We start from the raw sequence: 13133 nt of genomic DNA, 5'->3' as shown, positions 1-13133 counted from the left end.
AAATATTTTTCCAGACACGCTGCCTCCATTGGGAATAAAAGTATTGGCTGATAGACGCTACAACATTTAACTTTCAACTTGTAACTCAACATCAATCTCTTATTAATGCATAAAATTGTGTTAAATGTGATGTGGTAGTCGTATAAATGTTATATTTATGAGAATTTATAAATGTTTCATAAAATTAATAAAAATCTAAACAATCGTGTTTTACTTGACCACAATGATTCTTTTACAACTATCTTAAAATGCACTTGGTCTGATTGTTTGAAGGGGCTCTTATTGGCGTCCTTCTAAATGTATCCATAAGGGCTCCTAATAATTGCACTCATGCGATACTTTTTTGTAGTAACTTGGCATGGTACAACTTCTCAATAGTGACGGCGCTTTTCCGAGGAGTTTTGGATATCGTATACGACTGTTTTCGACGTAGTGGGGATTCTCAGAAGCGCCCCCAATTACCTGTGTTTGTGTTTTGTGGTAGTAAAAATGGAAAACAATCTACGTTTATTGAAGGTAAGAAATTGTGAAATGTGAATACCGTTTCCCATTGAAGCCTGTTTACATTAAACGGACTAAAATAATATATTTTTTATTCATTTCTTTTAGTGACCAATTTTATTTCGTGAAATTGTCCAATCAATCCCATCAACTCCATCATTTTATCAAATATATAAGAATATGTTTGCAATAAAAAAGTGAGTACCGTATTGATCTTTTAAAATTATAAATTTTTTTCACTCCTAGTTTTCTCAAAACAAAGAGCGGTATGGGTTTGTTGTAAGATTCACCTTGAAGTTGCGAAGTGGCGTTGGCATTAAATTTCATTTTTGTTTTACCTGCCTTTTTCAGTTTGAACCCAAGTAGAGAGCAATATATCTGATATATAAACTAATGCGCTGAATTATGTAATGGTAAAAAAGTTCTTTCTTTTGGATTTAAAAATATGAAAAATATCCGAAAATAATAAAAATATATATTTTCCATTTATATTTTTTTTCTATTTCCAGAATTTGCAAAGTATCATCAATATAATACCAAATATTACATTGCTTTCCCATTATTTTTGTCTTTGATTGGTTCAAATTTTAACCCTGCCAGCATTTCAAAGTTCCATTTCAACCTCATCGTTACCACAGACTCGTAAATGTCACTTCAACCATCATGAAAAGGTACATCAAAAAGTACATGCAAGTAATTTGCCATCCCTACTGTTAAAAAAGCCATTTTTTTGTGAAACGCCAAGCGCAACCAGCTTGTTATATTTTAATTAAATAAAAACGAAAACTAAGTTCTGAAAAAATAGATTATACGCTTAAAATTGTGAAAGGTATATTGGTGAACAATTTGGTGATTTTCCAAATGGAATAAAGTGATTGTTTTTCAGATATTTTACAGACACGCTGCTTCCATGGAATAAAAACACTGGTTGATAGACGCAGCAACATGTAACTCGCTACTTGTAACTCAACATCATCATTAATGCCAAAAATTATGTTAAATGTAATGTGATAGTGGTATAAATGTTATATTTTTAAGAATTTGTAAATGTTTAATCAAATTAATAAATATCTAAACAAACGTGTTTTACTCGACCACAATGATTCTTTTACAACTATCTTAAAATTCACTTTTTCTGATTGTTTGGAAGGTCCCTTATTGGCGTCGTTCTAAATTGATCTATAAAGGCACCTAATAATTGCACTCATGCGAAACATTTTTGTAGTAACTTGGCGTGGTACAACTTCTCAATAGTGACGGCGCTTTTCCGACGAGTTTTTGATGTCGTATATGATTGTTTTCGACGTAGTGGGGATTCTCAAAAGAGTCCCCAAATTCAAAAAATGTTGGCAGGGAATAGACGATTTCAATGTGTGGAAATTTTGGAAAGGAATTGTTAGTAAAATTAAATTACCGAGCTCCTTAATACACCTTTTTATGCTAAAAGACTACAACTGCAAAAGAACATTAATCTACAACCTGGAACTAAGAATTGAACTTGATATTCTATGCAGGTAATGTTTAACAAATTAACTTTTAATTGAACAAAATTAAAATCGAATTATTCTGTTTACTTTCAGAAAAACTAATTTAGCTGACAGGCTGCTGATTTATTGGAAATCTAGGCGCATCTACATATTAGAAGGAACATGCTAACATGGTTATTATTATAAGGAAGATAATGATTTATATTATTTATTTTTTCACCCTATAGTTGTTATTGATAGTAATTGTATTTGTAAGTTATGTTAGAACAAAACACAAATGACAACAACCAAATTTATTTGTCTATTGCATAATTCAAAAAATAATAAAATATTAAATATGTTTTATAAGAAACACATATTTTCTTTAATTTTAAATAAAACTAAATACGATTTTGGGGTCGCAATATATAAATTTTTTGATCGAAATTTATAGCCAATTTCAATTAATTATTTAATTGAATCAATCAAATAGTTGATTGATTTTTGTCGCGAAATTAATTAAAATTTTAATTGATTCAATTAAAACTGTGATTGAATTTTATGTTAAAAATCAATCACGTTTTTAATTGATTCAATCACACAATTAATTGATTCCGTGACAAAAGTCAATTACATTTTTAATTGAAAATCGTGTTGGTTTTCAATCAAAATGGGTGATTGATACTATCATTTTCGTGATTGAAGACATTTCAATTAAAAAATGATTGAATCCGCGATTTTCGTGATTGAAATCAAAAAAATTTTTTTGTGTGTGTGTGTTTGTGTTTTGTGGTATTGCAAAAATGGAAAACAATCTACGGTCATTGAAGGTAAGAAATTGTGAAATGTGAATACCGTTTTCCATTGAAGCCTGTTTACATTAAACGGACTAAAATAATATATTTTTTATTCATTTCTTTTAGTGACCAATTTTATTTCGTGAAATTGACCCATCAATCCCATCAACTCCATCATTTTATCAAATATATAATAATATGTTTGCAATAAAAAAGTGGGTACCGTATTGATCTTTTAAAATTATAATTTTTTTTCACTCCTAGTTTTCTTAAAACCAAGAGCGGTATGGGGTTGTTGGAAGATTCACCTTGAAGTTGCGAAGTAGCGTTGGCATTAAATTGCATTTTTGTTTTACCTGCCTTTTTCAGTTTGAACCCAAGTAGAGAGCAATATATCTGATATATAAACTAATGCGCTGAATTATGTAATGGTAAAAAAGTTCTTTCTTTTGGATTTAAAAATATGAAAAATATCCGAAAATAATAAAAATATATATTTTCCATTTATATTTTTTTTCTATTTCCAGAATTTGCAAAGTATCATCAATATAATACCAAATATTACATTGCTTTCCCATTATTTTTGTCTTTGATTGGTTCAAATTTTAACCCTGCCAGCATTTCAAAGTTCCATTTCAACCTCATCGTTACCACAGACTCGTAAATGTCACTTCAACCATCATGAAAAGGTACATCAAAAAGTACATGCAAGTAATTTGCCATCCCTACTGTTAAAAAAGCCATTTTTTTGTGAAACGCCAAGCGCAACCAGCTTGTTATATTTTAATTAAATAAAAACGAAAACTAAGTTCTGAAAAAATAGATTATACGCTTAAAATTGTGAAAGGTATATTGGTGAACAATTTGGTGATTTTCCAAATGGAATAAAGTGATTGTTTTTCAGATATTTTACAGACACGCTGCTTCCATGGAATAAAAACACTGGTTGATAGACGCAGCAACATGTAACTCGCTACTTGTAACTCAACATCATCATTAATGCCAAAAATTATGTTAAATGTAATGTGATAGTGGTATAAATGTTATATTTTTAAGAATTTGTAAATGTTTAATCAAATTAATAAATATCTAAACAAACGTGTTTTACTCGACCACAATGATTCTTTTACAACTATCTTAAAATTCACTTTTTCTGATTGTTTGGAAGGTCCCTTATTGGCGTCGTTCTAAATTGATCTATAAAGGCACCTAATAATTGCACTCATGCGAAACATTTTTGTAGTAACTTGGCGTGGTACAACTTCTCAATAGTGACGGCGCTTTTCCGACGAGTTTTTGATGTCGTATATGATTGTTTTCGACGTAGTGGGGATTCTCAAAAGAGTCCCCAAATTCAAAAAATGTTGGCAGGGAATAGACGATTTCAATGTGTGGAAATTTTGGAAAGGAATTGTTAGTAAAATTAAATTACCGAGCTCCTTAATACACCTTTTTATGCTAAAAGACTACAACTGCAAAAGAACATTAATCTACAACCTGGAACTAAGAATTGAACTTGATATTCTATGCAGGTAATGTTTAACAAATTAACTTTTAATTGAACAAAATTAAAATCGAATTATTCTGTTTACTTTCAGAAAAACTAATTTAGCTGACAGGCTGCTGATTTATTGGAAATCTAGGCGCATCTACATATTAGAAGGAACATGCTAACATGGTTATTATTATAAGGAAGATAATGATTTATATTATTTATTTTTTCACCCTATAGTTGTTATTGATAGTAATTGTATTTGTAAGTTATGTTAGAACAAAACACAAATGACAACAACCAAATTTATTTGTCTATTGCATAATTCAAAAAATAATAAAATATTAAATATGTTTTATAAGAAACACATATTTTCTTTAATTTTAAATAAAACTAAATACGATTTTGGGGTCGCAATATATAAATTTTTTGATCGAAATTTATAGCCAATTTCAATTAATTATTTAATTGAATCAATCAAATAGTTGATTGATTTTTGTCGCGAAATTAATTAAAATTTTAATTGATTCAATTAAAACTGTGATTGAATTTTATGTTAAAAATCAATCACGTTTTTAATTGATTCAATCACACAATTAATTGATTCCGTGACAAAAGTCAATTACATTTTTAATTGAAAATCGTGTTGGTTTTCAATCAAAATGGGTGATTGATACTATCATTTTCGTGATTGAAGACATTTCAATTAAAAAATGATTGAATCCGCGATTTTCGTGATTGAAATCAAAAAAATTTTTTTGTGTGTGTGTGTTTGTGTTTTGTGGTATTGCAAAAATGGAAAACAATCTACGGTCATTGAAGGTAAGAAATTGTGAAATGTGAATACCGTTTTCCATTGAAGCCTGTTTACATTAAACGGACTAAAATAATATATTTTTTATTCATTTCTTTTAGTGACCAATTTTATTTCGTGAAATTGACCCATCAATCCCATCAACTCCATCATTTTATCAAATATATAATAATATGTTTGCAATAAAAAAGTGGGTACCGTATTGATCTTTTAAAATTATAATTTTTTTTCACTCCTAGTTTTCTTAAAACCAAGAGCGGTATGGGGTTGTTGGAAGATTCACCTTGAAGTTGCGAAGTAGCGTTGGCATTAAATTGCATTTTTGTTTTACCTGCCTTTTTCAGTTTGAACCCAAGTAGAGAGCAGTATATCTGGTATATAAACTAATGAGCTGAATTATGTAATGGTAAAAAAGTTCTTTCTTTTGGATTTAAAAATATGAAAAATATCCGAAAATAATAAAAATATGTATTTTCCATTTATATTTTATCTATTTCCAGAATTTGCTAAGTATCATCAATATAATTCCAATTATTACATTGCTTTCCCATTATTTTTGTTTTTGATTGGTTCAAATTTTAATAGACGATTTTAGTGTGTGGAAATTTTGGAAAGGAATTGTTACTAAAATTAAATTACCGAGCTCTTAATACACCTTTTTATGCTAAAAGACTACAACTGCAAAAGAAGATTATAAATCTGGAACTAAGAATTGAACTTGATATTCTATGCAGGTAATGTTTAACAAAATTAACTTTTAATTGAACAAAATTAAATTCGAATTATTCTGTTTACTTTCAGAAAAACTAATTTAGCTTACAGGCTGCTGATTTATTGAAATCTAGGCACATCTACATATTAGAAGGAACATACTAACATGGTTATTATAAGGAAGATAATGATTTATATAATTTATTTTTTCACCCTATAGTTGTTATTGATAGTAGTTGTATTTATAAGTTATGTTAGAACAAAACACAAATGACAAGAACCAAATTTATTTGTCTATTGCATAATTCAAAAAATAATAAAATATTAAATATGTTTTATAAGAAACACATATTTTCTTTTATTTCAAAAGAAAAAAAACTAAATACGATTTTGGGGTCGCAACCCTGCCAACATTTTTTGAATTTGGGGACTCTTTTGAGAATCCCCACTACGTCGAAAACAATCATATACGACATCAAAAACTCGTCGGAAAAGCGCCGTCACTATTGAGAAGTTGTACCACGCCAAGTTACTACAAAAAGGTTTCGCATGAGTGCAATTATTAGGTGCCTTTATAGATCAATTTAGAACGACGCCAATAAGAGACCCTCCAAACAATCAGAAAAAGCACATTTTAAGATAGTGGTAAAAGAATCATTGTGGTCGAGTAAAACACGTTTGTTTAGATATTTAATAATTTGATTAATTATTTACAAATTCTTAAAAATATAACATTTATACCACTATCACATCACATTTAACATAATTTTTTGCATTAATGATGAGGTAGAGTTACAAGTAGCGAGTTACATGTTGCAGCGTCTATCAGCCAGTGTTTTTATTCGATGGAGGCAGCGTGTCTGTAAAATATTTGAAAAACAATCACTTTATTCCATTTGGAAAATCAAAAATTGTTCACCAATATACCTTTCACAATTTTAAGCGTAAAATCTATGTTTTCAGAACTTTAGTTTCGTTTTTATTTAAATAAAATATAACAAGCTGGTTGCGCTTGGCGTTTCACAAAAAATAAAATGGCTTTTGTAAAAGTAGTGATGGCAAAATACATGTATGAAGTACATTTTGTACTTTATGATATGCTGCCCCCCATCACAGTAGGATGGTTGTAGTGACATTTACGAGTCTGTGGTAGCGATGAAGATGAAATGGAACTTTGAAATGCTGGCAGGGAATATATACATTTTTTAATCGAAATTTATAGCCAATTTCAATTAATTATTTAATTGAATGAATCAAATAGTTGATTGATTTTTGTCGCGAAATCAATTAAAATTTTAATTGATTCAATTAAAATTTTGATTCAATCACACAATTAATTGATTCCGTGACAACCCTGCCAACATTTTTTGAATTTGGGGACTCTTTTGAGAATCCCCACTACGTCGAAAACAATCATATACGACATCAAAAACTCGTCGGAAAAGCGCCGTCACTATTGAGAAGTTGTACCACGCCAAGTTACTACAAAAATGTTTCGCATGAGTGCAATTATTAGGTGCCTTTATAGATCAATTTAGAACGACGCCAATAAGGGACCTTCCAAACAATCAGAAAAAGTGAATTTTAAGATAGTTGTAAAAGAATCATTGTGGTCGAGTAAAACACGTTTGTTTAGATATTTATTAATTTGATTAAACATTTACAAATTCTTAAAAATATAACATTTATACCACTATCACATTACATTTAACATAATTTTTGGCATTAATGATGATGTTGAGTTACAAGTAGCGAGTTACATGTTGCTGCGTCTATCAACCAGTGTTTTTATTCCATGGAAGCAGCGTGTCTGTAAAATATCTGAAAAACAATCACTTTATTCCATTTGGAAAATCACCAAATTGTTCACCAATATACCTTTCACAATTTTAAGCGTATAATCTATTTTTTCAGAACTTAGTTTTCGTTTTTATTTAATTAAAATATAACAAGCTGGTTGCGCTTGGCGTTTCACAAAAAAATGGCTTTTTTAACAGTAGGGATGGCAAATTACTTGCATGTACTTTTTGATGTACCTTTTCATGATGGTTGAAGTGACATTTACGAGTCTGTGGTAACGATGAGGTTGAAATGGAACTTTGAAATGCTGGCAGGGAAAAGTCAATTAAATTTTTAATTAAAAATCGTGTTGGTTTTCAATCAAAATGGGTGATTGATACTATCATTTTCGTGATTGAAGACATTTCAATTAAAAAAATGATTGAATCCGCGATTTTCGTGATTGAAATCAAAAAATTTTTTTTTGTGTGTAGTAACTTGGCGTGGTACAACTTCTCAATAGTGACGGCGCTTTTCCGACGAGTTTTTGATGTCGTATATGATAGTTTTCGACGTAGTGAGGATTCTCAGAAGCGCCCCCAAATTAAAAAAATGTTGGCAGGGAAGTCGTGCACTTTTATCTATTCAAGAACAAGAGGCAATTTGGACATCTTGTTATAATTACAAAGTCTTTGACTTTTGGATATCGTATTCGACAGTTTTATGCAGTTAGGAATTCTCAGAATGTTGGCAGCGTTATTGGTTGCATCAACCACTTTGTATTTTATCTTTTAATTTATTTGCACATCAATTTTCACGACAAAATCGCAGATGAACGAAAAAACCTATAGTCTGTTCTCGGCAATTATTCACAACTCTGCTAACGCAGTTGAATCGGGTCATGCGAAGCTTTGGTCTGTGAAAATAAACAAACAGCTGATTAAAATGTGTTTTTGTTACCGGGATTTGTCACAAGGAATTGGTTTGTAGTAACAACACGAATATGTCTTCCGGAGCTACAGACGAAACAATTGACCCTCTTCCAAACATTTTGGTAACTGGTAAGTTGAGTAATGTCACCTATGTAGCTATTTAAAAACATTTCTCTTTAGGAACACCCGGCGTGGGAAAATCCTACATTTGTCAACGAATTGAGAAACAGTTAAAACTAAAGTGGTTGGATTGTTCGAAGATCGCTAAAGAAAACAATTTCATCGAGGAGTATGATGAAGAATACGATTGCCCCATACTGGATGAGGACAAACTTATGGATTATATGGAACCTTTAATGCAAAAAGGCGGATATCTTGTAGAATATCATGGCTGCGATTTCTTTCCGGAACGTTGGTTCAATGCGGTATTTGTAGTGACTTGTCCCAATAATACAATACTCTATGATCGACTAAAGGAGAGAAATTACAATGACAAGAAACTAAAGTCGAATTTAGAATGCGAAATATTTGGGACAATCATGGAGGAGGCTCGAGAGTCTTATAAGCCCGATATAGTGTTTGAATTAAAGGGCGAAACAAAGCAAGATGCTGAAAACAGTTTAAAAGAAGTGAGAAATTGGTATAATGCATGGAAAAGAAAATAAATATTTTGAAAATGAATCGTGATGTTATTATATACAGTAAATAACGATATATAGGAAATGTAAAATCGCACATTAGTGGTTTTCAGTTCAACATATAACACAGAATAATAAACGTCTATGGCGCGAAAACATAGATATAATTTCCTATAGCCATAAAACTTTAAAGAAATTTTGTTTAGAAATAAGATTTCAGCATTATATCAGGTGATTTTTTACATCTTTTGGTTGCTAACAGTAACCATGAAAAATTTATTATGAAAACATCTTGTTTTATTATATCCTTCACCACTACTGTGGTACAGGGTATAATAAGTTTGTGCATTTGTATGTAACGCCAAGAAGGAAAAGTCTCAGACCCATCGTTTAGTATACCGATCGTCTTAGAATTAAATTCTGAGTCGATTTAGCGATGTCCGCCTGTCTGTCTGTCCGTCCGTCTGTCTGTATATGTAATTTTGTGTGCAAAGTACAGCTCGCAGTTTATGTCCGATCGTCCTCAAATTTGGCACAGAGTTTTACTTTGGCTCAAAGGCAATCGCTATTAATTTGGAAAAAATCGGTTCAGATTCAGATATAGCTGCCATATATATTTATCAACGATCTGGTCATAATTGACGTATTTGTCAATGTATTTTCTTAAAATTTCGTACAAATCGGTTTAGATTTAGATATAGCTCCCATACATATCTTTCGACCGATTTGAACTTATATGGCCAAAAAAAAGCCAGAGTTCTGTCCTGATTTGCTTCAAATTTTTCACAAGGAGCACGTTTAATAGTATTGTTAATTGTGCTAAATTTGGTTGAAATCGGTTCAGATTTATATATAACCCCCATATATCTTTCGTCCGATTTCGACTAATATGAACGCAAAAGCCAGGTTTGCCCTGATTTGCTCCAAATTTTGCACAAGGAGTACGTTTAAGCGTGTCAAATTTGGTTCAAATCGGTTCAGATTTTGATATAGCTTACATATATATCTTTCGTTCGATTTGCACTTATATGGCTTCAAAAGCCAGAGTTTTGCCCTGAGTTGCTTCAAATTTTGCATAAAGAGTACGTTTAATAGTATTGTTAAGTGTGCCAAATTTGGTTGAAATCGGTTCAGATTTAGATATAGCTCCCATATATATCTTTCGCCCGATTTACACCCATATGACCACGGAGGCCAAAATTATTCTCGCATTTACGTTTTTTGTTGAGATAGCAGGATTATTATTCTAACTATCCATGTCAAATTTGGCCAAAATCGGTTCATATTTAGATATAGCTCCCATATATATGTACGCTAGATTAGGGGAAATATGGTAGAATGTTTCATATTTTAGACCCATTTTCAATGGGAGTTTCGTCCAATTGACTCGATAGTTTCCACAGAGAATACATTTAGATGCTATTGAAATGTGCCATCTTGATCTAATATGGCCAAAATACCCACATTTTACACAAAATTCTGTGATGATTTCCCCATATCGTAGTCATATTCTACACACTGTAATGCCAAGCTTTCCACAGAATGGTAGAATTTTAAATAAAGCTCCGACTTGTGGAAATATCGCCCGAATTGGCCAAATAATATATCACAACCCACAATTGACCACATATCTTGGCGGGATTTAACCAAAATTCTTGTAAAATCGCCACTGCTGAGTAGCAAAAATTGTTAATATTACTCAAATTGTCCTATATCTCGAATACATATGTATCACCCGATAAATCATAAATGCTCTTTTGTACAATTGCATCAAAATTGCTCTAGCTTTATATTTCCCATATTTATACCCTTCACCACTACTGTGGTACAGGGTATAATAAGTTTGTGCATTTGTATGTAACGCCAAGAAGGAATAGTCTGAGATCCATCGTTTAGTATACCGATCGTCTTAGAATTAAATTCCGAGTCGATTTAGCGATGTCCGTCTGTCTGTCTGTTGATGTATTTTTGTGTGCAAAGTAGAGCTCGCAGTTTTAGTCCGATTGTCCTAAAATTTGGCATAGAGTCCTGTTTCGGCTCAAAGACGATTCCTATTGATTTTGGAAAAAATCGGTTCAGAATTAGGTATAGTTGCCATATATATTTTTCACCGATCTGGTCATAATTGGCGTGTATATCAACCGATCTTCCTCAAATTCCGTACATCCGAATATTTTATGAGTCTCGAAAAACTTGCAAAATATCAGCCAAATCGGTTCAGATTTAGATATAGCTCCCATATATAGCTTTCGCCCGATTTACACTCATTTGCCCACAGAGGCCAAGTTTTTGCTCCGATTTAGTTGAACTTTTGCACAGGGAGTAGAATTAGCATTATAGCTATGCGTGCCAAATTTGGTTGAAATCGGTTCAGATTTAGATATAGCTCCCATATATAGCTTTCGCCCGATTTACACTCAAATGACCACAGAGGCCAATATTTTGCTCCGATTTAGTTGAAATTTTGCACAGGGAGTATAATTAGCATTGTAGCTATGCGTGCCAAATTTGGTTGAAATCGGTTCAGATTTAGATATAGCTCCTATATATAGCTTTCGCCCGATTTACATTCATATGACCACAGAGGCCAATTTTTAACTCCGATTTAGTTGAAATTTTGCACAGGGAGTAGAATTAGCATTGTAGCTATACGTGCCAAATTTGGTTGAAATCGGTTCAGATTTGGATATATCTCTTATATATAGCTTTCGCCCGATTTACACTCATATGACCACAGAGGCCAATTTTTAACTCCGATTTAGTTGAAATTTTCCACTGGGAGTAGAATTAGCATTGTAGCTATGCTTGCCAAATTTGGTTGACATCGGTTCAGATTTAGATTTAGCTCCCATATATATGTTTTTCTGATTTCGACCAACATTTTCCTTGTAAAATCGCCACTGCTTAGTCTAAAAGTTGTACAAATGACTCTAATTTTCCTAAACTTCTAATACATATATATCGAGCGATAAATCATAAACAAACTTTTGCGAAGTTTCCTTAAAATTGCTACAGATTTAAATGTTTCCCATATTTATACGCTTCACCACTACTGTGGTACAGGGTATAAAAAGTTTGTGCATTTGTATGTAACGCCAAGAAGGAATAGTCTGAGACCCATCGTTTAGTATACCGATCGTCTTAGAATTAAATTCTGAGTCGATTTAGCGATGTCCGTCTGTCTGTCCGTCTGTCTGTCTGTTGATGTAATTTGTGTGCAAAGTGCAGCTCGCAGTTTTAGTCCAATTGTCCTAAAATTTGGTATAGGGTCCTGTTTCGGCTCAAAGACGATCCCTATTGATTTTGGAGAAAATCGGTTCAGATTTAGATATAGTTGCCATATATATTTTTCACCGATCTGGTCATAATTGGCGTGTATATCAACCGATCTTCCTCAAATTCCGTACATCCGAATATTTTATGAGTCTCGAAAAACTTGCAAAATATCAGCCAAATCGGTTCAGATTTAGATATAGCTCCCATATATAGCTTTCGCCCGATTTACACTTATTTGCCCACAGATGCCAATATTTTGCTCCGATTTAGTTGAAATTTTGCACAGGGAGTATAATTAGCATTGTAGCTATGCGTGCCAAATTTGGTTGAAATCGGTTCAGATTTAGATATATCTCCCATATATAGCTTTCGCCCGATTTACACTCATATGACCACAGAGGCCAATTTTTTGCTCCGATTTGGTTGAAATTTTGCACAGGGAGTAGAATTAGCATTGTAGCTATGCTTGCCAAATTTGGTTGACATCGGTTCAGATTTAAATTTAGCTCCCATGTATATGTTTTTCTGATTTCGACCAACATTTTCCTTGTTGTACAAATGACTCTAATCTAACCTAAACTTCTAATACATATATATCGGGCGATAAATCATAAACAAACTTTTGCGAAGTTTCCTTAAAATTGCTACAGATTTAAATGTTTCCCATATTTTTTACTAACATTGTGTTCCACCCTAGTGCATTAGCCGACTTAAATTTTGAGTCTAT

At 31.9% G+C, this 13133-nt stretch overlaps 1 protein-coding gene and 4 long non-coding RNA genes across 5 annotated transcripts; 3 read left to right on the top strand and 2 right to left on the bottom strand.

Moving 5' to 3' along the window:
• The first annotated feature begins 1089 nt into the window (after positions 1–1089).
• On the top strand, positions 1090–1601 carry LOC142237030 (uncharacterized). The gene is made up of 2 exons (XR_012722305.1): positions 1090–1330; positions 1388–1601. It is a non-coding gene; the product is annotated as an uncharacterized LOC142237030 (long non-coding RNA).
• A 1769-nt stretch (positions 1602–3370) lies between these two features.
• On the top strand, positions 3371–3882 carry LOC142236985 (uncharacterized). Its single transcript, XR_012722292.1, has 2 exons — positions 3371–3611; positions 3669–3882. It is a non-coding gene; the product is annotated as an uncharacterized LOC142236985 (long non-coding RNA).
• Positions 3883–6438: 2556 nt separating this feature from the next.
• LOC142232955 (uncharacterized) lies at positions 6439–6792 on the bottom strand. Its single transcript, XR_012721261.1, has 2 exons — positions 6709–6792; positions 6439–6641 (listed from the first exon to the last, which is right to left on the bottom strand). It is a non-coding gene; the product is annotated as an uncharacterized LOC142232955 (long non-coding RNA).
• A 596-nt stretch (positions 6793–7388) lies between these two features.
• On the bottom strand, positions 7389–7776 carry LOC142237207 (uncharacterized). The gene is made up of 2 exons (XR_012722392.1): positions 7660–7776; positions 7389–7602 (listed from the first exon to the last, which is right to left on the bottom strand). It is a non-coding gene; the product is annotated as an uncharacterized LOC142237207 (long non-coding RNA).
• Positions 7777–8466: 690 nt separating this feature from the next.
• On the top strand, positions 8467–9173 carry Ak6 (adenylate kinase isoenzyme 6). Its single transcript, XM_075306509.1, has 2 exons — positions 8467–8621; positions 8673–9173. The coding sequence occupies exons 1-2, from the start codon at positions 8564–8566 to the stop codon at positions 9155–9157; spliced, it is 543 nt and encodes a 180-aa protein (XP_075162624.1). The 5' UTR covers positions 8467–8563; the 3' UTR covers positions 9158–9173.
• Positions 9174–13133: the final 3960 nt, after the last annotated feature.

Source organism: Haematobia irritans, chromosome 4, assembly GCF_050003625.1.
Source record: "Haematobia irritans isolate KBUSLIRL chromosome 4, ASM5000362v1, whole genome shotgun sequence".
NCBI lineage: Eukaryota > Metazoa > Arthropoda > Insecta > Diptera > Muscidae > Haematobia > Haematobia irritans.
Note: the sequence above shows the minus strand (reverse complement) of the source record. Positions and strands in the feature narration are given on the sequence as shown.